Below are 27011 nucleotides of genomic sequence, written 5' to 3'. Positions count from 1 at the left end.
TTGTATACACCATGACCAAAATGGCATCCATGTTACAACCTGCAAAGATGTGCAAAGCAAGAATACAATGATGATGAATGGTTTTGGATTCATAATTAAAAAATAAAAAGTTACTAATTTACGATCGCGATTGAACCAACTGAGATATGACATTCAAAACAGCACCCAACACATTCTGAACTGCATTAAAATTGTATTTACAGTAGAATACATGATTCGGGTTGTGTTCTTACATGTTTACCTTATTAAATGGTAAGCAACACACCAAGCATAAATTGATCAGAATCTACACTGCACATTATAAGTTGGAACATTAAATAGTCAAGCAGGTCACATATGACAGGTTTTCCATCACCGTACTAGAATAAGAATTGTACGACAGCTTAGAAGCCGTACAAACAGGTTTACAAAGAGTGAAATAGTAATAGTACAATAAAAATGAATAGGAAAGGCATGAAGCGTATCTTCAGAATACTGCTGCTATAGTGTGTTAAGATTAAAAGAAAAGGAAAGGAGTGTATAGAGCTGCACCCAACATTGCCCCTGCTGCTACACCCCACATAAGATCCCCATTACGATAATAATATGGATCACGTTCTCGTATCACGGTCACAACTTGGGTTTGTGGGTGGACTGTGGATAGTAAAATATTAAGCTATAAAATGAAAGTATTGAATATAGAGTAATAAGTTTCCCGAAATAAAAAAAAAATACATATATTAATTTATACGTTACCTCATAAAACCTCATATGTTATTCTGTGATAGACTGTGAACCATAAATTAAGACTTTTAGATGCAACTTATTCTGATATTACAATCTGATTATCTTGGTTTTTATAGTTGCCTGAACTATAAATAAACACTAATCTAAATTAAACAGTGCAAGTCCTAGTTGTTATTATACTGAGACACCTAAAACCTCTGTCTTAGGCATCTTCTGCACAGTTACTAACAAAATGTGGAATTGAAAATCCTGTAGTCTTAAAAACAGTGAAAATAAATTTAACGAACAACTATTTAATATTAAAATGTTAACTTTTGTGGAAGAATTAATCAACAAAACAACAAAATTCATGTAAAGATTACCGCAAATTCAAAGTTTCAAACTGAACTTTCAACATCTTACCATAGTAGGGTTGCCCATATTCATTGTACCAAACTTGCACAGGTCCATAGTTTGGATAACAATATACAGGTGTGTTGCGTTGTATCGGGTAGTTGGCTCTGTGAACACTCGGGTAAGAATTCCACCTCCGGAGATTGGTGTTTCCTCCAGTTCGGATTCGGATCATTTGCTCCACCATCATCTTCCAACTCCTAAACATGGAAGAAGAGTTAAAAAAGTTTTAGCTTAGCTTAAAAAAAAGACATAAACAAAACTTATTTCCCCAATTTGGTCATTTTGGATAAATAGAAACAAATTAGAAATTATTTAAAGTAGTTGGTAAAGTATTCACTTTAATTTAAGTGATTACAAAATATATCACTATTATAAAAACAACTATATGTATTTATATTATATATATTATTTTTAAAGTTTTTATCAGAACATCTCCATATACTGTAAAACTATTCAGCAAGTAGCATGTTATGTGCCAGCATACAATTAAGCTTCTTTAATAGTAAAGAATTATATAGAAACTAAATATTGTAGCATAGAAAATCGTAGACTTACAAAGCTTCATCAGAGTTTGCTGCACATAGAACCAGGTTATTGTTGTGTCGTGATATCAGTTTCATCAAACAGCCAAAGTTATGATGATCGGGAGGGTCAACTGGATTACATTAGAAATATGGTATTACCGTGTTACCATTACACAGGGTGGTTACCATTACTCTTTTAGGAATAAAACATTAAAACAATATGGAATAGGCACACTGCACACACAACCCACAAGTTATGCAATATATTTAACTATGGTATTACCATAACCATTACATATGGTGATTGCTTTCACATATACCACAAAAGGCACACATATACCACATGTTATACAACATATTAGATAAAAATGGAACCAAAAATACCAAATACGAGAATGCTACATTTGGGCTTTGGGGCATTTTATTAAAGCATATTTGTATATTATATTTTTATAGCAGAACAATTAATATTTTTATTACAATTGAATTATTAAAGTTTACCGTTACACTCCAGGGCAGTGTTTATAGCAGCACACTCAGCAGTTATGTTAAAATTTCCATGCTTCTCTTTACGAGACTCATCCTCATAGAAAGATAGATTTCCATCCCCGTACAACACAAACCAATTCTTCTTCCATCTTTTTAACACGCTGCCTACAAGACAACAAATGACGAAGAAAAAAAACAAGTTACATTTTTTATTTCAAAGATCCCACAATTATTAGGTTATTAAACAATTAACATAAGATAAGTTTATTTAGCTTTTTATGAGGTAACAAGTATTGGAACAAATAATAAATATAAACAAAGGAGAGGTATAGTATTAGTTACAATGCTCTACGAACAAAACACACATTGACACATACATATATTCTTATTGTTTATTAGCCCCATTAATCCCATCAAATGATATAAATGGAATATAGGACACAAAGTACAAAAAGTAACTCACTTTGTCGAAGCAACCAGCCAGCTTTAAACGTTGGTATTGTAGACATTATAGTTTTAATAAACCTGAATGTAAATAAATGTTCCAATTAACAACTTGAATTCCAAAATAATTTGACATATTTATACGTAACTTAAAACTGTAACAATTACCGAATTACGAATCGAAAACTGTATACAAAGGAACGATACGTCAATGTATACGCAGCAAAACAAAAGTTGTGTATCAGCTGACCACTGTGGGTAAATATAATCACGTGATATGATGTCATGCCTCGTGACTTGCTCTCGAATTTGCGTAAATCCAATAAAATAGAACCACTGGTAAAGAATTACCTAAACGTAAAAATATTCTAAAATATTTTTAAAAAGTGTGTTATGTTATAAATTGGTATCAAATCATAACTAAAAATGTAGATCACATGCCCAACTGTAAGAGTTCTACTTAGGGAATTTCCCTGGTGATATTTTGATAGAGTTGATTAACTTCAATTCCACGTGGTTGTTTTTGTTAGTTTTCTAATAAAAAGAAAATACATTAATGTACCATGGCTGGGGCAAAGAAGTCCACCTCAAAGAAGGACTTAAAAACCAAGCTATCGAATAAAATTAGAAAAACCACGAAGAAAATGAAAGATTCAAAACTTTGCAAGAGCATGAAGTCAAAAAGAATGAAGTTAAAGGAGGAAATCTCAACAGAAAATAAGGAGACGAAAGAAGAAATTACATTTTGCAGCAGTTCTTGTGATAATTCTCAATCTCAAGAAGATGAACTAATGCCGGTAATGTATACAAATTGTTTTAAAATCTTTGTAAATGTTAAACCTGTGTTAATTTTTGCAGTCCCCTTACAAGAAATATAAACTGGAGCAAATGAGTCGAATTTTGGAGTCTGTCAATATTTGTCCTCTACTTCCGGACGACTGTGAACTATTTCCTATAAAGAAAAATAATGAATCGGCCTTGCTTGCCATGAAAAGCACTTCAAGTGTGAGTTATATTAATTATATTTATGTTTTATGCCTTTATCTACAAAGTTGTTACTAGTAATATTTAGTACATTAAACATTATTTCCAAAGGAGCATTGTAATGAATAATTTAAGCCATTAAAAGCCCTTTAAAGTGTGAGTGATATAAAGTATATATATTTTAATCATTCATGTAAAAAATTCTTAAGTAGTAATCTTCAAGACATTCTCAGTATAGGAGCATCGTAATGGTAAATTTAACATACTGTGATTTTAAGTTTTAACCACAGTAGATTAAACATACATTCAACACAGGGCGTCAAACTTCATGGTTGTGCAAAAGTGTCTGTAATTTGTGGCTTGTGCGTAATTAACGGGTTCACTCTTAGTGTTGAGAACTCCCCACAAGTGATAATGGCCCCTCTTACACATGTAGCAACAACTGTACGTCCTATCGCTGTTGAAACAAAGCAATGCAGAAAGGATATTTATAAAAAGTACAAAACATCAGTTTTGAATATTAAAGGTAGATATACATGTTTGCTTGATAGGATATTACTGTACAGTGTACAAATCTTCATATATACAGTCAGTTCCAATATAAACATGACCTCTGCACCTAAATGTATCAACTTTCACTTTGTATAAGCTACAATGAAGGATATACCAAAAGCTTTACTAAGAAAAGTATAAACATTTAAAGCATATACGTGTATTTGTTTTTTCTCTTTACAGTGTAAAAATGTTTACCTTAAGTACCTAATATAGTTTTTCTTTATATCACCAGACACCTTAGACAAATATGAAGTTATTCTGTTGTTCCAATCAACCTCAATCCAAACACTCAGCTATCCTGGCTATCCAGATATTTTTACTCCATCAATAACTGAAGTGAAGGACTTTAGGGTGTTATGCAAACAATGTTTCTTATGTTCAACATCCAGGTAACTCAATGTCATGTGTAATTCACATATTAATTTGGTATATTGTTGGCGCTCAAGGGTTGGATGATTCTAACTAAAATTACTGGGTTCCATGCTGGATGCTGCTACCATTGTAGACACGTGTCCTTGGGCAGAAAATCTTTTTTATGTGACATTGTCATCAATCGGCTGTCAAATTTTTAGCAATACACCAACAAAACAATAAACCACAAAGCATGTGTTGTATGAAATAAAAGATTTGTATTGACTGTTATTGCCCTAACGCTTAAGGATAAAAACATGTATTTTATTCATTTAATCAAAAAAAAGTTTTAGCTTCTATTAGTCTGTTTGCATTCGGTTTTCTAACGATACGTGTTAATCATTGTAACTATTATCAGATATTTCATTGAACACAATTCTTATACGGAAGCTGTTAATTCACTACAAAGTCATGACAACAATACCCAATCATATCCTGTAATTGTAACTGCTGGTGGTAAAAATGTTGGAAAATCAACATTTAACAGATATCTTGTTAATCGTCTACTAAGCGAGTAAGTAATATTATTTGTACAATTTATGAATTTTCATTTTGCGAATCAAAATTTGCATATATATGTATAATATTTTGCTACTTAACAGTTCAATTTCTTACATAACCTATAGGTTAGAGGGTAACCTATTTCAAATTCAGTGTAAAACTTACTAATTATTGCAAACTAACAAATGACCAGAGTTCATGAGTGAACGGAAAATGTACACAACATTTTACATGACAACTGTAGTTCATGCTCAAAATAGTTGCACCATCGTTGGGCAATATAAACCACGAAATTTCTTATACTATGATCGTACTTATACCAGTCATTATTATATTATTTGTTAAAGTAAAACTGTTGGGTTTCTTCAACAGTTTAAGAACCAACGTTTAAATGTTACAACAAAAGGCGAACTTAACATTTTTTATTAATTTAAAACAAGACTAGTCCGTTATAATCATAACACTAAAAAGTCAAATTTTAATTTCAGCCACAAACATGTTTATTACTTGGATTGTGACATCGGACAAAGTGAATTCACACCATCTGGTTTCATATCCGTTACACGCATTGAACAAAACCAACCTTTACTTAGCCCTACTTTCACAAATGAAGTCAAACCAATGCTGATGTGTTATTACGGTCACAACACACCTTCTGGTTAGTGATATTTACTTTGAATCATACTGAATTTCTGACAGTTTTTGCTTTTACTTGACTGTGACCCATTAGTTAAAGTATCTTCCTCTAGCCAAGAGGGTACTGGTTCGGTACCATTGTGGGCATATATGCTCTTGGCTACGATACTAACAACTATTGCTCCAACCCAGTGGTTCCTTCTTTGGTTGGCTAAATTGTCAGCCATACCCACAAAAATGAAAAATCTCCTAAAACATAAATATTGCAAAGTCACATAAAGTAAGTCCCAACAACGTAACAGACACCTGTTAACAGGAGTGGCGTTGTACGCACACCAGGAATACGGAGAAACTACATTCATTCATAAAAATAATGCAAAGATAAATGTAAAACCAAGAGAATTTTTTGATTGACAGTTGTACAAGATTTTAACTTAAATTTTATATTTACTTTATTTATATTGTAATAAGATTATAACTTTTTCTGACATTGATACAAGATTGTAACTTACCTTATACATTTAACCTTGTTAGGAGATCCTGACTTCTACTCATCATGTGTGCAGTTTGTGCTGCAATCATTATTTGAAGTATTGAATGGAAATCTTGACGGGCCCCTTGTGGTGAATACTATGGGTTGGATACGAGCTCTCGGACTTCAACTTTTAATTGACACGATAAGAATGGTTGGTAGTTAATGATCCGGTAGTTAAATTGAGCAGCTGGTTGTGTAATTTTTCATTATATACCCAACTATATGGTCTGTTGCACTGTTGTAAATAGAAAAACTAAACAGCAATAATTAATATACATATTAACATACAAGTATAATGCACATTAACTCCTTTAACATCCTACATTATTATGCTCTTTTTGTTGAAAAAAAATCTCCTGCATTTGGAAACCTTATTCCACTATTCAGGTGAACCCAACACACATAATGCAGTTCCAAACTGCCAAAGACTCTCGGAACCTTGCTCCAATGACGAAGGAGTTTGTATCTTCCACCACTGGGTGGCTGACTCCACAGAGTCACGCTTGTCATGAATTGGTAACCATAGCAACATCAACAACGCCACTCGAAATGTAAGTGGTTTTTACAGGAAATGACACAGAAATTAAACATTACATCAATTCTGGGTGTGTGTGTCCTTGGCCAAGGCACTTAACAGCAATTGTTCAAACCCAGTTGTCCCTTATTGGTTGTCTAAATTGTTAGCCAACCACCTTAAGAAGAATAATCACACATAAAGTTACAATTACATATACCAGTAAGTGAACATAAGGTGTGTAACCGAACGCCCGTGTTCTAACAAATATTGTTTCCCTCACACACAAGGCTAATTCAATATCGTGTCTGGTAACATTTACAAATATGTAATACAGTCAATCCACAGAATAAAGTACATGGCACCAGACTACCGCAACCTGGCTATGTTGTCCAAGTTATCACAAATCGCGGATGCTTGTGTTAATAGAGACTCTTCAACAAATCAGAAATTGACCAGGTATATCGTACTTAAAAGTGTGTTAATAATGTCTATTGTCATGATGCCCTGTGACGACATTGGTTAATTTAATTTTTTGGCACTTATTATTTTCTTCTGCTTTTGCTATTTGCATAATTTTTATATATAAATTTGTTATAGAAACTGGGTTGTTGGTTCATACCAAGACTTTATCTAGTTCAGGAATCTATCAGGGTATCTATCTATATAAAGTACTGTGGGGTAAGATGGATACCAGTAGCACATAATAACCCAGGTTTCTACTGTTAAATAAATTTCTTAAATATTGCTTGTGCTAAATGGGATAATGTGAGAAAATGGCAACATGGTTCATCTTACCCCAACCTACTATATTTCCTGTATATTTTTATTAAATACTTAAAAAATGTAATTTAGTTTATTGTTTGTAAACGTGGTTTACTCACCAGGCAAACTCTTCTTGGGAAACTACAAAATGCTCAACCTTTCAAAATCTCATTGAAACATTTGCAAGTGTATAATGCTACAGATAGTCAAGTTAAATACAAACATGTCTTAGCTGCTTTGAATGCTTCTGTAGTGGCATTATGTACATCCCCTGAAAGTAAACAGGTAAGCATTATGCTGTTGCATCTTTTACCTTGCATAACTTAAATAATCTTGTAGTGGCTCATCTAGTATAAATTGTAATATATTTCCGATTATTTGGTCTGCCAACTGGCAAGATTTCATCCAGCAATATTTTTTTCGTCTAAAATTTAAGCTAGGACTAATAATATAAACTCTGATAAAAAAAAACAGAATTGTGGAAATGAACAATAATTAATGTATTTTTAACTTTCGACATCCTTGAAAAATGGTGTCAGTTTTTAAAACATAATATTTGAAATGAAGACAAATCTGTCAAACACATGGGCTGGGATACTTATATTGAAAAGGAAATTGGTTATAATTGTAGATCTAAATTGATTTTACGTTTACATTAATCAGTACATCTGAATTTGTTTTAGCACGTCTAACTGCGTTTTTTTGTAATATATTTTGGGTTTAGGAGCCATTCAAAGTTATTTTTCTTTTAGTGGTTTTTACCTGTATGGTTTTTAAACTTTAGGTTAAATTTACTTATTATTATTATAAGTAAATAAACAATTGATGTTGTATTAGGATCTGGGTAATGACGATTTCATCCCACCTGCTCAACCATGTAGTTGTATTGGTTTGGGGTTGGTAAGAGGTGTGGAGCCAGATAATGGGTTCATTTACATTGTTTCCGACCTCAATCTACAACAACTGCAGGAAGTGAATTGTATAATACGTGGAAATTCATCAATACCCGAACCTTTATTGCTGGAACAAGAGAAGGTAATGAGAATCTTTATTGGATCTGCAAACAATTAAAATTCAGTTTTATTGTTTATTTAAAACAACAAAAACACTTACATTCATGCTCAGCTTCTTTTATGTTAGTTCATATTTTGTGAATGCAGTACAACAGTACTTTAGATTCGTCTATTATCTAGAATTCTTACTATCAAAAGTTTACCAAAAAAATTATCTACAAAGTAACATTCATAGTTACTTGTAAGCTCGCACAAGCTGTATGAAAGAGAGCACCCGTGTAATAACGACTTTCGTGGCCAAGCGAGGATAAACAAGTGAAATTCATTCAACAGGAGGCCACTAAAGATTCACCATATGTGACGAACAACTTCCCATATGAAACGGTTGGTTCAGGAATGTTCAGAGTACACAGGAAGTTTTCTAAGTTAACAAATGATGGGAAATAAGTTGGTTTAATTTCAGATATTATTTTAAAGGTTTTCATGTGTCAGTACGTAAAAAATGAAATACAAGCAAAATGCATTGTCAGTTTGTTGTTACAACTAATTTCTGCCATGGTAAAAATAGTCATAGGCGATGCGTGACATTCTTATAAACAAACAACACACAGGTTGATAATTATATTATTTCTATTTTGGATGCAAAACACTATACGCCACAGGATAAAATCCTAAAAATATACACGGGTAAAGGGAAAGGTCCAGAATCTGTGTGTAAGTGGTGATGGTTGTTAACATAAGATTGTCAAGGCAACAGCTAGTAACTTGTAACTTCCAACAGGACCTATGCTAGTTTAGAAGGGAATCTAGTACATTGTGGACAAAATACAACGCTTCAGTTGTAATCAGTCAGTCCAGCTCCAAGCCACTGACACACGCATAAAATACAGGAAAATACTATAATCGCAAGTTGGGATAATAAATAAACGCTACAATCCATGTAATATTGGCATTATACACTAGTGCATCAAAGGGTACTGCTTTAAGTCAAGATTATAAGTTTTAACATGTCGGCAAATTGCGTTGTAACAGAGCTGAATGCTGCAGCTACCCTCAAGGATAAATCTCAAGAAATTGTTTCACGCTGTTAGATAAAAGCCACCGGGTTCAATGTATGTGTTCAGACATGGTTTTTCTTGTGTATTTTTTCAGTCGATTTTCACATAGGTGTAGATTTTTCGAACAAATAAACTGGTACCTAGGAATCCAAGGGCACCTGGCAAAACACAATGTTTGTAAAATGGTTAAAAATATAGTAGGAGTTATTTTATTAGCCGAAGCAGGTCACAAAAATCCAATTATCAATAAAAAACAACAACAATGTAAATGCCATGCACTGAATAAATAGATAAATCAGTCATTAGAATTTCCAATCCATAAAATGTAGTGAAAGTTATTCGAAGCAATTAGTTATTAATTTAACCAACAGTAATCTGATAGTTGTATAATATATTGCAGTGCTTCCTATAAAACCTGACACTTCCTCACACACCATATATTATCTACTTACCACACATAAGACCCAGAGCAATACTGAACACCGCCATGTAACCAAAGTAATAAGTTGTTTGGAAAAGGCCGTACATTCTAAATAATAAAGAGTGTTAAGCCATATAACATGTAGATATCTATACTGCTATTAGTAATGTACTGAAGACTAAAATATGAGAAAAACGTAACAAAAAATAAGAGTTTTTTTTTAAATAAAAATAAAAGATTTTACTTTAACTGGATTTACACAAAACAAAATATTTCCTGTAAACTGTGGTTATTTTTTTAACTTACTTGGTTTTAAAGAAGAAGTAGTAAAAGGAATACAAGTAAACATATGCAGCAGTCGAACTGGCAGCGAGGAAACTTGTCCATTGCCTGAAATTCATTGACAGACATTATTAAAGCATTGTTCATATGTTGCTTGTTATAATGGTAATGCATTGGAGGCAGACTTTAAATAATAAAATGACAATAACTTGTTTTTTGAACAATATTGCTGAACAATTTTTAAGAAATATCGTTTAGATCAGGTTAACTGAAGGGAAACTCATCCATTTTTAATAAACCGTTAAAAACTCTTCTGTCAATTTATGATTTTAATAAAATTAATTCTCCATAGAGCTTTATTAAACTAATCCATGTCGTTATTCCTAACTTTAAACATTGCACATTCAGACAACACATGTGCTGTTAATGGTTAAAGCTTTATGTGGCCTTTGCAACATATAAAATAATCAATGCTTTTATAATACCCAATTTAAACCCGAGAAAACATGTTAAGCACAGGTTAGGGTTTAATGGCTATGGGTTAAAGGCTGTAGGGGTGAGGGGTTCAATTGCGAACTTAATTTATGATCCACATACCATCTGTAGTCCTCTGCATTGAGAAGGAAGTATGTGCATACAATGGTAACACACACTGTTACTATGGTAAGGATAAGAAGCACAAGGAGGGTGAAGCCATACACATAGTAGATCTTGTATGCCCAGAATGAGGTGAATATGAAGTACCTAAAGTAGATATATAAGTTTAACTCTGTTTTGATCTGTTTTTTTTAAGTATTAAAAACTCAAATTGTTGGTAAACAAGATTTTAGGCATAAAAATCTATATTTGCCCTCTTTCTTAAAATAGCTGCAATAAATGTTTTGAAGGTCATTAAATTGCTTGGGAACCTGCAACCCACACAGCTCCAAAGTAATTTTAGGTAAACTATACAGTGAAAATGATTTGAAAAACCCTGCATGGCCCTTATACCATGTTCTGCAAAAAAATCAGACTTGTGTGAAGAAAAGCCAGCACGAGGTTATAAAATACAAAGCTGCTCTTTTTTATTCAGTTACTGAGATTTTTCCTACAAGCAATTCAGACTCCACTTACATCTCAATAAAGATGGATCCAAAAGGAAGAATTCCTCCAAGAGCAGCAATCACCGATGGTTCCATGAACCAGCGTTTGTTGGGAATAGGTCGAGGCACAGCGTTCACTCTACATGGTGGGCTCGCACCACCTGAAATGTTACGACCCAATATTGTTCCGATCAAACTGAGCGGGAGGATCACGAAGATGATGATGCAGAGCATCGCAACCTGGAATTAGGGATCAGTTTAATGGCAAGAAATAATTATTATTAAATTAAGATCATTGGGTAGTCTTTGTCATTCAAATGCGGAAGTATTTTATCATGTTTTGCATTTTTTTGTAAAATATTTTTTTTAATTTTAAAAATCTATAACTTACTTACAACAGAAAAAAATCAAGTGTATAAAACGCTTAAATCAGAAAAAAAAAGATTTATAATACATCACGATTTATTTTTCTTTACAGAAGGTATAAAAAAATTGAAACAGAAAATTACATATAATTTTAAAGCAAAATAAAGGCTTAAAAATCTCACCATAGTTCCGAATGGGATAGCACGAGAGGCGTGATAATACATTGCGATAAAGTTGATGAAAAACGCTGTGCTGGAGACCAAAGTAGGCAACAGGAGGGCACCAATTACCATCTGCCGGATCCAAGATCGACCTGAACAAACATTTTGTTTTAGACTGGTGTTGTGGCTTAGTGGTTGGGTGATTGTTTTGTAACTGAAGGATACAGAGTTCTATGCTCCATACTGACTTCATGCATCCCATAGGCGTATGTGTCGTTAAATAACATAGAAAGGATGTGTCTCCAACCCAGTGGTCACTGATGGGTTGTAGTACCGTTGGTGTTAGAGTAAAACAGCAACTTCTGACAAAAATGTCAGGTCTTATTGGCGTACCACACTGTAAGACCTCACTAACACAAAAAATTGCCATATTTTACTTAAAAGAAGTTTGACTTACCACCCATCCTTGCATACAGAGAACCACCAGCATATCCATTGACTGGTGCAAGGGCAGCATACACGAACACAGCTGTGCTTACTACTGTACCTCGCCTGTGATAAGAATTAAATACATTTAACCAAGCAGAACACATTGTATCTTCTTATTTAATTACACCACTTTTTACTATGATTATGTTATTTATAACTTAACTTTTTAACTGGTTTGACTAATATATATTAAATTTTGGAGAATTTCTCAGTTTCCACATTTTAGTTAGTTGGGGTTATAAGAATCATAACGTTTTATGAAAATTTATTAAATTTTCAAGATCAGACTTACTCTGTATAAAGGTCCCCTAGCATGACGAAGAGGACCACAGAGAGAGAAGTAGCGAGGATGTGGGATCCGGATCCAACAAGGGAAGAGAAGATGAGAGGATATGAAGCAGCTCGAAATACATCACCATGAATTTGTTTCCAACCATATTCATCTCCAAGATCTCGTTCCTGAGTTAAAGAATAGGGGTTGTTGTTATTCGCGTACGGGTTGTCATTGTTTGGGTGCCATGGCACAATGGTTAGCGTGCATGCCTCAAACTTAGGGGTTGCGTGTTCAAGGCTTGCCACTGCTACTATTGTGGACATATATGTCTTTAGGCAATACACTCAATAATTGCTTCAATCCAAAACATGTTTTGGTACCCAATTCTTACGACTACAACAGCTTTTATTTTAGGTGTACACATAGAGACATATAATCTGTAATGCATTTTCCTCATACATAAGTAAAGATCACTATGTTGGATGACTATCTATGACTGCAATATCATTCTAGCGGTGGCAATGTCACCCAATAGAGAAAAATTTGGGGGCTGTCTATAATGGTTCATGATAGAGTTATTAACAGAAAAATATGTTGGGTAAAAAAGATATTTACAACTGACCATATCATCAAGATCATCATCCTTTTGGTATCGAGCATAATCTTTCCTTAAAGTCCTCATCAGGATCATAGAGACGAGTCCAACGAGGAAGATGACCATCATGAAGGAATTGAATATCGAAAACCAGTGGATCTGGGAAAATATTGCGTCAAATATTTAGACAGGATAGCCAGTGACAGGGTAGTTTTAAAAATCGCCATTTCCGAACTAACTTTAGTAATTTTATGTGACCAGTACTTTATGCTGTTTTGTTTCTGCTGCTGCATATATTTTTTGTGTGTGAAAAGGCTCTTCTGGCGTATTTGTTTTTTTTACTTTAAAAGGAGGATTGATAGTCTTGCCGTACAGCGAGACATGATTAGGTTTGCTGTTCAGGGAGTATAACACCATTACTATGTTATACGATTTATTTATGTTGACATATTATTGTGTTTCTGTCACCACTGTCCTGACAACTGTCCTGACAAAATCACATGACTTACTCTGTGCTGGAAAAAACTTGGATCAAGGTATTTCTCATATCGATCTCGGAACAAGGTATCGGAAGATTTCCAAACAACCTGGAATAAATTTTTAATTTTTAACTATAAAAACAAATGATAGGATAAATTTAATGTTTTCTTTCAAAACACATTTTTACAAAACATAACTAAAAATATTGTAGTAGTATATTGAATTATAGTGCGTTCTTAGTGTACATATCAATTAATTAGTCAAAAATTTAGTAAAAAAATATATTTCAGTACAGTTACATTCAAGTCAATAACAGGTTACCAGTTGTCTACTTGTTCATTATTATTCATTGTGTTAAAAAAAAAAATTTATTAAATCAAGAATATCCAGATATAAATTCTGGTTGAGCTATACAAGTTAATACAACTGCATTATTACGCACCTCATATGTGAACTGGATTTTAATATTTGCCACCAATTTTATCTTCTTATCACTGGTGAGGTTAATATCAACAATCTGGTTGTCATTGTAACCAATTTCAAGTTTCTTGTGCGTCCACATGTAAAAATCTTCACCATTTTCATCAGCCTCACCCACAATACCTAAACATAGGTTTTGGTAGAGTAAAAATTAGAAAAAAAATGGATAAAAACAGAAGTATTTCTAAAGATAAAAGAAAAAATACAAGAATATAATTATTACTTAAATATATATATATTAATATTATGCTGGCCTTTTTCATTATTTGTACAGGTAAATAAACCAATTTTAATATCAATATACAAACATATTTAAATTCCTAATGGGTATTTGATTGGGTTAACAGTATTTTTTTTTTTTATATATTATAAAGAAAACGTGGGTGCCCCCCCTATGTATGAATAAATTTTAATAATAATACGCTACATAAAGACGGTCAGATGGATAACAAATTTTAAAATTATTTTAACAAATAATAATCACTTATATATAAATTTACCATATTTACGGGCCATTACGGCATTATATTTTCAATATTATTAAAACAACACTAAGGAGACCAACTTTAACTTTAATCTTACAACTTTATACTAAAGATGACAAAAACACTTAGAAGATGAACATAACTACTTACCCCAAATAGGCAAGTCATCCATGTACATCTGGTACCAGTAATGATTATCAACCGCGTACACAAAGGATTCGTATTTCTTTTGGTCAAGTTCAATTTCACAATATTTTGTTGGTTCAACGTTTTCTGCAAACAACAGTAGATGTTACAACAAAATCATACAGCTATAAATCAATATTGAATTAACAAAATAAATATATAGGCCTATTTATATATATATATAAAAATACATAAATGTATTTTTTATAATAATAGCCTAAGCCCTTTGTCTCTTACAATTCTCAATAAATAACAAATATTCGCCAAAATATTAACATGAAGTCATCTTTATAGGTGTTTAACTCTTTCAATCGCAGCGGAGCAATTATAGTTTGACATTGCGTAAGAATTCTCCAGTGTGTTACAGAATAAACTGTTGGAAGTGTCAGAGGTTGGTAGTTTCAAGGGTTGTTAGTTAGAGGACAGAGGTGAGGAGGGGTTAGTAGTTATTGGGGTTAGTGGTTATACTAGTCAGTGGTTGGGTATTTTTGTATGTGTGTCACAAATTCGTGCATTTAAGTGTTGCAGTTTCTTATACATATGTTTTGTGTGTGTGAATTTTCTGGGTCATTCTACTGGCGTATCTGAAAAGATAATTGCGTATCTTGGAAGTTGTGGAAGATAACTGTAAGGTCTAGAGCCAGACCAAACACCCCTGCTGTTACGTATCTAGATGCTGCAGTTATCACACTGTTTTTTTGTTCGTGTGTCTTTCGTCATTAAATTGTTGCTTCTATAAGCGAGCCGCAGTCTTTAGTAAACATGATATACAAGAGTGAACTGAGTTTTGTGCTGTTGTAAGAAAGAGGAATAAGCAAGGCGTTTAGCTACGGTAAATAAAAGGGACCGGCTTCAAGATACTTTCGATAGTAAATTCTAATTAAAATCCATTCGTGACTCTTAAAACATGACAGTCTGGCAGTTAGCAACATTTTTCACTAACACCAAGTTTTATAATCCTTACGTTTAAACTTAATATCCAAGCCACTGTATTTCAACTCCACTCCTTGCAGGGCATCACCAAGATTTTCATGATGACGATCTATTAAACTTTCCTTTCCACCCTTACAAAATGGTAGCCTGGAAAACAAAGAAACTATAGATAAAATTAAGGTAGTGGCTATTGCATGGTTTATTCAGTGAAACAGTAAAAGCAAAAAAAATTCAAAATATTTTATTAGAATAAAAAACAGTTGTTTTTATGGATATGATGTATTTTTGTTTTGAAAATTATAAGCCAATTTTAAAAATCTCAAAAGTTAATAAAAATTTAAAACCAAATATATTTTTTTCACAACAATATAACATCACTGATCTGTCTAAAGGCTCTTAATTGGATACCTAAAATATTCATAGGTCTCTTGTCTGTTATGATATGGTCCGACAGTATTCATCCATAATAAGACATCTTCATCATCTTTGTACTGTAAAAATATCGAAAACATAACAATAATAAAACCCAATATTAATTTACATGGGACTATACAAAGAAGACGGAACACTTTTTCCGCTAGGAGGCAATTACAAACTCGTTTCTCTATTCTATGGGGAGCAGTTAGTTTCACGGTTTATACACATAAGATATAACCCCAAACTCGTGCTACTCAAACAAAAAAACACTTAAAAAAAATTAAAAAGTATTCCACTGTGAGGGACTCGAACCCGATAAAAACGAAACAAAGAGAGTATACGACCGCACGCAAACCGTTACACCACAGACTCGACGACAGTAAACAGAACGAAAGAGCATATATAACCGACCTAATGTGGAAAAGATGTTCTTACTAGTGTTTTATGTATTTAGAAAGGTATTTTTATTAGTTAATTAATTTGTTTTACACTTATTAACACTTTGTAGTGTTTTCTCGTGCGCTTTTCCGTATTTTTTAATTTAAATAATTGCCGACACCTAGCAGAAAAAGTGTTCCGTCTTCTTCGTATAGTCCCATGTTATTAATTTTACTACAGAAAAGGCACCAGTGCTGCAGTGCAGCATTCGGTGGTACGCAGACTAGGGTGGTGAAAAATGTTGGAGGTAGTTTGGGATCATTAGTATGAAGGCAGAGGGTAGTGGTTTCTGGCTATAGGGGTTAGTAGATAAGGGTTATTTAGTTTAGTAGTTACGATAGTGGTCATGTAATGTAAGGGAAGATTCTGCACTACCACCTTTTAACGAAATATACAGTTAAGATATTCGGACCGTTTATCATGTACCTTTGATATATTATATAATGTACAATTTAAACTTACTGTGTGTGAGTCTTCGTCGGCAATAACAAACGCAATAAACAAAAATAAATATAGAAATTCAATCAAGTGCTTCATATCGATTTGCGACAAAAACAAGCCAAAGAGAATCGTTTTTCTGGCTTTTACAACACCACAGACCCCTTAAACTGAACGACAGTCGTACAGTAAATCGCCTAAGTACCACTACGTACTGAAAATAAACAGAAACATATCAAAAAACTATCCGGCGTGTTTTGTACTATAAACTCGCCACGTCAACGACGTCACAAAACTGATCCATCAACCGATTTTACAGAAAGCAGAAAATACAGCACGGTGTCGCCATACATACATTATGACTGGGGAGTGTAAATACGCTTCTGTATTGTTGTGTTTTAGCCATGTAGGCTACATATGTAGCAACATATAAATGTAGTTATATCTACATTGGTTTTAAGTCAAGTTAATGAACAACATTAAAATGATTTAATCTATACAAGCTCTATCTATAAAAATTAATTGTCAGTATTAGATAACTATTTAAGCTATGTTTACACTAGAACTTTGGTCAACATATAAAGTGGTGTGGGGTAAGATGAGACAAGTTTCATACTCCTTTATCGTCCAATTTGGTAGAAAACAAGGATATTTCAAGAGGTGTATATAATGGGGTAGGGGGAGATGGTACAACTTTTTCTTTTTCTTTTCTCGTCCCATTTGGTAGAAAACAAAGAACATTTAAACAATTATAATTCCGTATTTTCACGACTCCCACATACCGTAGATAATTGTTATAACACGATCACGATATTTGGATATTATGTGCTAAAGGTGTCTTGCTTCCCCCACCCTACTATAAGTGTGACCCCGCGTCTCAATCAAAACGTTCAAACTGCTAAGAACACGATGAGGAAACGTGAAAAAAATTTAGTGCTACATTAGACTTAACTCAACATAGAACGACTGTATTAAATAACGATGTAGATAAGGATGCACTAAAAGTAACGCAAAAGATGTGTTAGACGCAGGAAGAAATAAAAAGTATGAATTAGGCTATAGAAGTCATAATATATTATAGCTTGTATTGTGATAAATATGTGTCGGGCAAATGCACTTCGTGATCGTCATGTTAGATTTCTCCACGCACCCGCATAAAAGAACAATTACGTTCTGTATCTGACAGATCCTTTTTTGTACGAAGTTTTCAAACTGCAGTGGTTGCTATCCAAGAGGCGAAATCACCAATCTTTAAAGCGAATAAACGATTTAGTATGTTCTGATTTATACATATGCTGTATAGTCGATGTAGACCCAATTGGAATGTTTATGCTAAGAAGAAAACGTGTTTTACCCTCGTGTATATTCCTGGTTTGTTTCCTTGTCCGCAAGTCGAAGGTCCATAAGACGTCACACCATGAAGATAGTACTTCCCATCAGTGTGCAAACATATCAATGGCCCACCGCTGTCACCCTGGGGAGTAAAACATCAGCTGCTTTAACTTTAACAACCAGAATATTTGGATATAAAGTGCTAACAGTGTCCCGTCTTCCCCCACTCAACTATACTTGTACTTTTTAATTAATGAGCTATAATAATTGCTGTGTCAAGCGTATTATAAAGTAACTAAATATCCACACTATATGTCCTTACATTGCAGGTATCTTGGTTATTTGAAGTTCCTACTGCACAGAACTGAGCGTCACCGACTAGAACAAATTTGTTTAAATACTCTGCCCCATTTTGTACAACAATGTTGGTACATAGTATGTGAGGCTGAATTAGGAGCGTGGCTTGCATTAGAATGTTGCTTCTCATACCAACGGGCGATGCTGCAAAATTAGATGTATATTAAGAACGCTACAACGAATTAAGGACGTTTTATATTATTTTTAATATTATATATATATTTCTGTGCAGTTAGGGTTTAATTACTGAGAGCCTTATGTTCAAATGCCGAATGTATTGGATTATTTGTATCGTTGTAAAAGACACGTAATGATCACTGTTACTGTCAATAATAGGTCGTATAGAACTACGCCCAAAAAGTTTAAAGTATAATAAAAAAGTTATCCACAATCGCCACGGAAGGGCAAATAAACGATAATTCTTTAATTTGTATATCAAAAAAATATTTGACATGATAAATGATGTTATTGTTGTTTAACTTAACTTACACGTAAAGCCCCATCCTGCTACCAAACACATTTGGCCAGCAAATGTCGGTGTGAGGTTGTTATCAGTGATAGTTCCTGGTGGGACCACACATATTGGGCGGACGTAGCGGGTAAAAACAACTCTCTGAGACAACTGCAAGTCATGAACAGATTTTTTCGTAAACAATTACTGAATTTGCTTAGTTTTAAACTTATACCATTATAAGTGCTGGTATTGGATAAATCATATACACTCCAATATTATACAATACCGAAGGCAGTTTACCTTTATCAATGCAAGATCATTGTCTTGATTTATTTGATTATAACTCGGGTGAAATATAATTAGAGCCACTGTCGATATAATCTCGTTTCCCGAAGAGATCGTCGTGGTATGTTCCCCTAGGACAACTCCGTATAGTGATGGATTATTTCTGCAAGTATTTTCACATTGTAACCTTTTTTGCTATATAGTAAGGCGGAAAAAGCAGAACACCTTTTACCCCTTACATCGAAGTATTCTAATCGTGTTTTAAACAATTAACAACGGTCTATGGGAGTCATGAGTATACGGATTTATAATTCGTTGAATGTTGTTTATTTACTTCCTAATTAGACAAGGAAATAGAATAAAAATGTGTCCCCCACCCTACTGTATAAAAGTAGCTGATACTTCTCGCAACTATAGTACGGTTGGAGAAGATGGGACACCTTTTCAATCTCTGTTGTCTCAAATGATAGTAAACAAACGTACAACGTTCAAAGAATTATTAAACTTTCCCTAACCTACTATAGTTTTGTTACCCCTGTGTGGTTTTTAATTATCACATATAAACTAGAATTAGGGAAACAATCAAAGTTATAAAAGTAACGTTTCTTACGTTCCAATGCAGTGAGCTGAAGTTGCAATCCACTGATCATTGATCAACGAACCACCACAGACACCTCCAGCCGCAATTCCATTTTGCAGCTCGTATATGTAAGCAAGCCACGGCCAATTCCCGTCAACCGCTACCGTTCCACCTATGGGAAGAACAAAGAGGTTGTCATCAGGTTTTATTGTATGGTTGATTATTCTATGTGGGCGAGGTTCCGCAGAGTTGTAAGTCATGGGTCTTAGGAATGATCCGTTACCCTAACAGTATGGTTGAGTAAGACGGAATTTATTTTCATTCTTTCATCTCATTTAAAGGGTAACAAAGAATATTCACAGAATTACATAACCGCAGCCCGTGACTATTAATGTCATATTTTATTGTGAAAGACTTGACTTGGAAATATGGGAATTAGGTGCTAATGCTATCCCATCTTGCCCTACAACTATAATAAAGCCGAATAAATACATGGAGTATAAAAATGGAAAAGTCCTGCATAAAGTAGTGTGTATAGTACCTTGGAGGTTTTAAAATAGCAGTTGCTGTGTTTATTTAAAAACGCGTCAGTCAGGAACCTAATGTAATATATAAAGAAGATAATAACTCACCTATGATTCTGGATTGTATTGCACTCAGAGCAAATGGTAGCAAAGGTGGATTCACTAAAAGAAATAAATTTGCTGATTAGCGATATGTTGAACAAATTTATCATAATACGCAAACCTGGCAACACAGACTCGTTCTAATTATCATATATAAAAAATGTTATATATGTAGCTTCTTACCGACTGCGGTGTTGGTTTGCTGTAGAGAGGCTTGAGGTACTCCACATATTCCGAAATCAGGATCTGAATTCGCCAATCTGATGACTGCAATACACTAAAGTTAGTATACATTACAATCACTATATATTGTGGGGTGGGGGAAGATGGAACACCTTATCATTTTATTTTCTCGTCACATTTGGTAGCCAACACAGAAAATTTAAACAATTATAAAACCGTATCCTCACGACTCCCCTATAGACCGTCGTTGTTTAAAACACGATCATGCTATTTGGATATTATGTGCTAAAGGTGTCTCATCTTCCCCATACCCTACTATATATTACAATCACTATAAAGAGCGTTAGTATTTATAGACGTAACCACTGGACTACAGACAGTATATACCCACCGAAGTATTGATTCTTGGCGCATGGTACTGAATGTATAGGATTCCAACAACAGTTCCAACGTTGGCACATCTCCCTAATATATTCGTATGTTATTATTACACATGATAAACTAAAAAAACTTTACGCACCGAGTAGTAGGCCCAACGTTAAATCTGCCACAGGGAATTCTTCTTGTTGGATTACAACCCTCTACGAATCTCGAATGTCCGGCCCTGAGATACCCTCGTAACACCGTGTTTCCCGTATTGATTCGACTTGGTACTGTTATGGTATATATATATATATATAAGGCAATTGAAAATGGTTGAATCACTGTCAAATAAAACCACACATACCTCCTGCTACCGGTGGTAACCTAGTTGTTTGAAACAACAAAGAAACCGTGTTCGTAGCATTTGGTGTTTGGCTTGCCTGGGCCAAAATTTGAAGTAACGTCAATCCTAAATTCATGATTACGTGTAAGGCATTTACCAAAACTGTTCAAAATCGAATGCAGAAAGCTTCCTGAACAGAAACAACAGCGGCTTTATCAAATTGAATATGGCAGTCTGGTACGTATGCTATACGCGTAGCCTAACTCTTGATCAAAACTATGATATGATATACCAGCTGACATTCGAACGTTGCCATTTCACACACCATACTTCCAATACGATCGAAACGCGACTTAAGAAAACAGGAGAAGAATATTTAAAACTGTGTCAGCCACACCAAGCACTCTGCGCTGAACTACTGCTTATATATAAATATAGTTTAGTGTTATCACGAAATAGTCGTCGTAGTTTACATTTAATGCTAATAGCAGGAAAACGATCACTTTTCATAAATGTCCTAAGGGCGAGGCGCACCTTAAGCGAGTCGCACCAGGAATTTAAATTTTGGTAACTGCTTAAGCTTTCTCGGATATATGTAGATCACTCTCGTTACGGTGATCTATACAGACGATGTTTACAAGGCAGCTTTGCGACTTTGCTCAAATTTTGCGAGCTATTATGTAAATCCTAAATTTGGAAATTTGACAATATTTAAATTTCTTCCGGTAATTTATGCGTCCAACTCATGAAAACAAATAAAAACTTCTCCGGCTTGGTTATATACCTTTATAAATAAAAGTTCTGAATAATATTTATATTTATAATATATACAAAATATATACACACCCTCTTAAAATATAATACAACTATATTTGCAAACATGCTTATATATATACATAGTAACACAGGTGGGGAAAGACGGGACACCTTTGGCACTTAATATTCAAATATCCTGATTGTGTTTTAAACAATTAACAACGATATATGGGAGTCGTGGAAATGAGGTTTTATAACTCTTTTGAATGTTCTTTGTTTTCTACCAGATGAGACGAGAAAATAGAATAAAAATGTGTACCATATTCCCCCAACCTTCTGTTCAAGGAAAATGGGCAGCGGTATTGTTAGCAGCAGCAGCAATTTTGACGCACGCCGCTGCTGAAACCGCAGAGCTCTAAAGACCAAATATCCAAACGTCGGTATCGCATAGCAGCGGGTAATGCCAGTCACCATACAGCCATGACATCGCCCTGAGCAATTGGAGGTATTCAAGATATGGCGTTACCTCGCGGTTTTAAACTTATTTCTGTTTTTTAAAAGCTAGATAGGGTTCGCAAAAACTGTGATAATAGTAACAATATTTGGGAAGTTTTAATAATATCAAAATCAATCATATTTTAAATATTTAACAACGATCTATAGAGTCGTGATGAAACAACGATCTATATGGGAGTCATGATGAAACGGGTTTTAAATGTTTTAAATGTTCTTTGTTTGCAACCAAATGCAATTAGAAAATAGAACAAAAAGCGTTCCATCTTTCCCCACTATATATGAATTCTGATAATTCCAAGTTTATTTTACCAAAACTACATTTTGTGTAACCAACTTCAAAATGTGTATCAAATGTAAAACCCACGTGCTTACTTTTCTTTTCCAGTTTCCTAACATCATAAAACGGATAATACTATGTTAGTTTCAGAAGTAAAGCTATATTTTCATGTGTGCTTGCTATTTGCCGAACCGCTCTTCTGAGTTAAACCCAGCCTCAAGCTAACAACGTTTCTCCTCCATGACGTCATTGTTTAGAAATAGGCACGAAACGTTAACCATCTTTCAAATTTATACTAGATGTTTTTTTCTATGTGAGCAAATTTCAGGACTGTATTGGAGTCGAAAAACTCTAGTTATAGTTTGCGCTTTCCTGGCGACGCTGCCAAGAGGAAAATGCTTCGTCAGCGTTTAAATATTGTTTGTTAACCAGTCAGCACTTTCTTTATAGCTATACCTAAGTTGCGATAATCAGAGAAAAAAATAATTTTTAGTATTTGCTTGCCAGTAATGTAGTTCGGATGATGGGGTAAGACGGATTATGTTTTTTTTGTCGTTTTGTTTGGTGGTAAACAAATAGATTTACAGAATTATACCATAGTATACTGAAGTGACTTCAGTATACTATGTTTATACCGCCTATCCCCACGACTCTAAAGGAGGGTTGTAAATTATTGAAAACACAATTAGGAACTATCCGATATTAAGTGCTAACGGTATTTTACCCCACAGTACTATAATACCAGGTTAAATTTGCTCAGCAAGGCAACATGTTGCAAACGTTTGGGTTAATTTATTCGATGTTCTTTGTATCATGCCTGCATTGTTTAGCATCTGGGGATTGTCAATCTAACACAAACCAGGTTCAAATATGCGCTCCGATCTCCAGTTTTACCCCAATACCCGGGAATAGCGGAGGTAAGCCTAACTTTGTGTGTAGTTTATGGCTTAAATGTTATAGCAGATCGCGATTTATTTGCAGTATATATTATATGCTTCTTAGCATTATAGGGTCTTGCGGCGCCGTGTAAATATGCTTTCTGTGATAGTGTAAAAAAGTCTAAACTCATAACAAGGTACAGGAATCAAATATTTTTTTCGTAGAAAAGGTAATTTTGTTATCTCTCACAAAATCGATGCTTTGCTGCTGCTTTCTTTTAGGCTGCTCACTGGTGCATAAAATCGCTGTTCGAATATTTACAGTAACAACATGTTTGCAGATTTCTTTTCTCAACTAAACGGGAGAGCAGCGGGGAGTCGGGGTAAGGCTGGCCCCAAAGGCGAAAAGGGAAGTCGCGGACCACCCGGGCTCGAAGCAGGTTTATATTTCTTTGAATGTTTTTTTTTTTTACTACCCAATGGGATGAGAAAATACAAAAAACAAGTGTCCCATTTTTTTTACCCCACCAACGCTATTAAATATAGGAGATGGAAAATCTCTAGCTTATTCTATTAACGTCGTGCAGACAATGAATGCAACTGTAATCAAGAATTGGAACGTCTTCGGAATGAAATTCGAGAGTTAAAGTATGGTAAGTGAACGTTATATATTAAGTAAAAGTTGTAGCTTAATATTGTAACATGTTTAACAAGTGTTTAACTTGTTTTTTTTACCATCAAGGCTGTCCACACATCATGTTCAACTTTCCCCGATTGAACCAGATCACAGATTACGTTCGGTATCGACCCTACTTTCCTCGCCTATCCTCAGCTACAATATGCATGTGGGTACGCACATCTAATTTCACACATAACTGCTTGCTTAGTTACGCGAGCAGTGACTCCCGTAACAATGAAATGGTTATAATGCTGGAAGCCGCAACAAGGATTGACTTTTATTTATACAATTCAAGGCAAAAAATATTCAGAATTCCATCCATGATGAATCAATGGGTAAGATTATTTTTGTTTATACTGTGGTTAGTGGCGATTTAATGCAAAATAAAACCTTTATTTCTTGCCTGTGAGAACAGTTTTTAAGAGAGTTAGCCTAATAGAAGAATAAATGCAGGAAAAACATTGTTTTTTTTATTTATAGACACATCTATGCTTTTGGTTCTCCACCGCAACCTCGCAACTAGGAATGTACGTTAACGGAACTAGTTTAGGAAGCTTTCGATACCCGGGTAGCAATATAGCAGGTGGTGGGACGTTGATAATTGCTCAGGAACAAGACAGGGTCAATGCTGGTGGATTGGAACGTTCTCAGGCATTTAGGTAAATCTAACACTTTGCGAAACGTTTACAAACAACCATATTTTCTAGTGGCCAAATGTCAAGTCCGATAATTTGGCAGCGCGTACTGAACTCGTCGGAGATTTTGGACGTCACGCAACGCTGCATTTGCCCACGTGACCACGCAATAACCATGACGATGGACAATGTTGAGTTGCATGGAGCAACACAATATGAAATGCCGGATTGCTTGGTAGTGTAAAGTGCAAACACATAAATCTTGTATGGGAGGGACATTGACTTTGGGAGCATTGAGATATCATTCTGTATAAATATTGCTTTGTGGGGAGAAGCTTAATATTTGCTATCGGTAGCTGGCGCGGTGGAGCAAGCTGTACATAATGCTATATTTTACGAGACTTGCACAGAGTCAAATTATTTTAACAACTTTTGTTTGGGAATTTTCTGTATACGTAGGACCCGGTTTAACGCATTCGTGCGTGTAAGTGCATTTACATATTTACATGCTTGCAAACTTGGTGGGCCGCTTTAAATACTGAGTTCTTTCATCTGGTATTAATATTCAATGTTATATATATATGTAAAGATTCATTTTGGAACATAATATCCAAATATCCCGATCGTGTTTTAAACAATTAACAACGGTCTATGAGAGTTATAGGGAAACAGTTTTATAATTCTTTAAATGTTTTTTTTTTGTGTACTACAAAATGGGACGAGAAAACAGAATGAAAAGGTGTCCCATCTTCCCCCACCCTACTATATGCAAGATAAATAGCATCAGCTTTATAATATATTAAAACATCTCTCTTCACCTTTGCATTGCATTCGTTGCGACGTATTCCGGTCCAAACGGGATTATATTGGCATCGCATTTACGTCGATTGGAATTTATTTTTAGAAGGCAGTTATTCGACAACTGCATTGAGCAGCTCGATCATTGATTTGCAGGATTTTAAGTTTATAATGTAATACCTCATGGTGTACATTGATGTCTACTCGATAAAATATTCTGGGTAATAGATTAAATCGCACCAACACGATAATAAAGGGGGTTTTTAAAATCTATTAATACATCGATATTATAGGAGGATAATGAAATCTATTAATACATTATACCGTGTTTTTGTTCGTGTTTAACAGACCGCGGTATTGTATAGTAACACTAGGGTTTTAATTATACGTTACTTCGTTCGTTTGAATGGTGACAATGAACTAAACATGGCTCAAACATGTTTTGCCTAATATAGATTCGATCCTATTTTGCATGCTTATAATGTAGGGTAAATGTGGAAATATGGCTCAAGTCATTTAATGGGTAGCGAGTTAAAAGCTTGTGGTTTTTGCTTAAATGTCAAATTGCAATCTTTGCATACGAGAGTGCATGTTAATGGAGTGCATTTTAGAATTGTTAGAAACCGCATGATGCACAAAATAGCTCTATCACGAAAAATGCTGAACCCGACACCTTTAAAATGTGTTTAAATAGCTACGCTTTCACCGCTACCGAAATTTCCCGTAAGTGTTAGGAGTAAATCAGGTTGTTTACCCATGTGTTTTTTACGTTTTAGCTCCAGTCTTTTGAAGTCGACTGGGTATTAAAATGCAGCACAATAGATAATGAGGGTAATGAAAGTTGCTGAACCACCGCACTCGCTCGTCAATA

At 34.3% G+C, this 27011-nt stretch overlaps 5 protein-coding genes across 7 annotated transcripts; 2 read left to right on the top strand and 3 right to left on the bottom strand.

Moving 5' to 3' along the window:
- Positions 1-173: 173 nt before the first annotated feature.
- On the bottom strand, positions 174-2741 carry LOC149740299 (pleckstrin homology domain-containing family B member 2-like). Its single transcript, XM_089871912.1, has 5 exons — positions 2599-2741; positions 2148-2300; positions 1678-1777; positions 1129-1319; positions 174-633 (listed from the first exon to the last, which is right to left on the bottom strand). Exons 1-5 carry the CDS (start codon positions 2642-2644, stop codon positions 497-499), a joined length of 627 nt encoding a protein of 208 aa, XP_089728038.1. The 5' UTR covers positions 2645-2741; the 3' UTR covers positions 174-496.
- A 277-nt stretch (positions 2742-3018) lies between these two features.
- Positions 3019-9022, top strand: LOC149740298 (uncharacterized). 2 transcript variants are annotated; one of them, XM_089871876.1, is made up of 12 exons: positions 3019-3376; positions 3438-3584; positions 3879-4089; positions 4351-4507; positions 4888-5043; positions 5519-5688; positions 6201-6352; positions 6589-6752; positions 7064-7174; positions 7603-7765; positions 8318-8515; positions 8740-9022. In XM_089871876.1, the coding sequence occupies exons 1-12, from the start codon at positions 3143-3145 to the stop codon at positions 8755-8757; spliced, it is 1881 nt and encodes a 626-aa protein (XP_089728002.1). In that variant the 5' UTR covers positions 3019-3142; the 3' UTR covers positions 8758-9022. The 2 variants fall into 2 exon arrangements, with proteins under 2 accessions (XP_089728002.1, XP_089728001.1); XM_089871875.1 differs by having other exon boundaries at positions 3022-3376; positions 8827-9022.
- Positions 9023-9105: 83 nt separating this feature from the next.
- On the bottom strand, positions 9106-17325 carry LOC149740297 (transmembrane 9 superfamily member 3-like). Its single transcript, XM_089871881.1, has 15 exons — positions 17103-17325; positions 16194-16276; positions 15817-15932; positions 14817-14939; positions 14144-14304; positions 13731-13808; positions 13249-13380; positions 12645-12811; positions 12321-12415; positions 11885-12015; positions 11368-11576; positions 10852-10998; positions 10279-10362; positions 10004-10080; positions 9106-9709 (listed from the first exon to the last, which is right to left on the bottom strand). Exons 1-15 carry the CDS (start codon positions 17175-17177, stop codon positions 9642-9644), a joined length of 1746 nt encoding a protein of 581 aa, XP_089728007.1. The 5' UTR covers positions 17178-17325; the 3' UTR covers positions 9106-9641.
- A 705-nt stretch (positions 17326-18030) lies between these two features.
- On the bottom strand, positions 18031-21787 carry LOC149740296 (elastase-1-like). Its single transcript, XM_089871894.1, has 11 exons — positions 21623-21787; positions 21416-21548; positions 21287-21360; positions 20896-20979; positions 20719-20772; positions 20117-20258; positions 19522-19669; positions 19257-19389; positions 18733-18911; positions 18433-18552; positions 18031-18327 (listed from the first exon to the last, which is right to left on the bottom strand). The coding sequence occupies exons 1-11, from the start codon at positions 21735-21737 to the stop codon at positions 18286-18288; spliced, it is 1224 nt and encodes a 407-aa protein (XP_089728020.1). The 5' UTR covers positions 21738-21787; the 3' UTR covers positions 18031-18285.
- Positions 21788-23861: 2074 nt separating this feature from the next.
- LOC149740295 (serum amyloid P-component-like) lies at positions 23862-26165 on the top strand. 2 transcript variants are annotated; one of them, XM_089873273.1, is made up of 6 exons: positions 23862-24067; positions 24370-24411; positions 24616-24681; positions 24771-25042; positions 25188-25366; positions 25415-26165. In XM_089873273.1, exons 1-6 carry the CDS (start codon positions 23920-23922, stop codon positions 25584-25586), a joined length of 879 nt encoding a protein of 292 aa, XP_089729399.1. In that variant the 5' UTR covers positions 23862-23919; the 3' UTR covers positions 25587-26165. The 2 variants fall into 2 exon arrangements, with proteins under 2 accessions (XP_089729399.1, XP_089729398.1); XM_089873272.1 differs by having other exon boundaries at positions 24370-24468.
- Positions 26166-27011: the final 846 nt, after the last annotated feature.

This window comes from Ciona robusta, chromosome 2 (assembly GCF_009617815.1).
Source record: "Ciona robusta chromosome 2, ASM961781v2".
Classification (NCBI taxonomy): domain Eukaryota; kingdom Metazoa; phylum Chordata; class Ascidiacea; order Phlebobranchia; family Cionidae; genus Ciona; species Ciona robusta.
The sequence above is the reverse complement of the archived record's forward strand: the minus strand, read 5'-3'. Positions and strand labels throughout refer to the sequence as shown.

What these genes read in the sequence shown, in the direction of transcription:
- LOC149740296 (XM_089871894.1), bottom strand. Translation starts at nt 21,737, where the DNA reads ATGAATTTAGGATTGACGTTACTTCAAATTTTGGCCCAGGCAAGCCAA. An exon ending in TCAGCTCACTGCATTGGAAC is followed by an intron (nt 19,670 to 20,116) that starts GTAAGAAACGTT and finishes AAATACTTGCAG; the next exon opens with AAATAATCCATCACTATACG. An exon ending in ATGATCTTGCATTGATAAAG is followed by an intron (nt 19,390 to 19,521) that starts GTAAACTGCCTT and finishes CATGACTTGCAG; the next exon opens with TTGTCTCAGAGAGTTGTTTT.
- LOC149740297 (XM_089871881.1), bottom strand. Translation starts at nt 17,177, where the DNA reads ATGAAGCACTTGATTGAATTTCTATATTTATTTTTGTTTATTGCGTTT. An exon ending in TCTGTATGCAAGGATGGGTG is followed by an intron (nt 12,016 to 12,320) that starts GTAAGTCAAACT and finishes ATGTTTGTTCAG; the next exon opens with GTCGATCTTGGATCCGGCAG. An exon ending in GGATCCATCTTTATTGAGAT is followed by an intron (nt 10,999 to 11,367) that starts GTAAGTGGAGTC and finishes TATCTACTTTAG; the next exon opens with GTACTTCATATTCACCTCAT.
- LOC149740295 (XM_089873272.1), top strand. Translation starts at nt 23,920, where the DNA reads ATGTTGCAAACGTTTGGGTTAATTTATTCGATGTTCTTTGTATCATGC. An exon ending in ACCACCCGGGCTCGAAGCAG is followed by an intron (nt 24,469 to 24,615) that starts GTTTATATTTCT and finishes AACGTCGTGCAG; the next exon opens with ACAATGAATGCAACTGTAAT. An exon ending in AATTCGAGAGTTAAAGTATG is followed by an intron (nt 24,682 to 24,770) that starts GTAAGTGAACGT and finishes TTTACCATCAAG; the next exon opens with GCTGTCCACACATCATGTTC.
- LOC149740298 (XM_089871875.1), top strand. Translation starts at nt 3,143, where the DNA reads ATGGCTGGGGCAAAGAAGTCCACCTCAAAGAAGGACTTAAAAACCAAG. An exon ending in GTTAATCGTCTACTAAGCGA is followed by an intron (nt 5,044 to 5,518) that starts GTAAGTAATATT and finishes TTTTAATTTCAG; the next exon opens with CCACAAACATGTTTATTACT. An exon ending in CGGTCACAACACACCTTCTG is followed by an intron (nt 5,689 to 6,200) that starts GTTAGTGATATT and finishes TAACCTTGTTAG; the next exon opens with GAGATCCTGACTTCTACTCA.
- LOC149740299 (XM_089871912.1), bottom strand. Translation starts at nt 2,644, where the DNA reads ATGTCTACAATACCAACGTTTAAAGCTGGCTGGTTGCTTCGACAAA. An exon ending in TGGCTGGTTGCTTCGACAAA is followed by an intron (nt 2,301 to 2,598) that starts GTGAGTTACTTT and finishes GTTGTCTTGTAG; the next exon opens with GCAGCGTGTTAAAAAGATGG. An exon ending in ATATGGGCAACCCTACTATG is followed by an intron (nt 634 to 1,128) that starts GTAAGATGTTGA and finishes TACTATCCACAG; the next exon opens with TCCACCCACAAACCCAAGTT.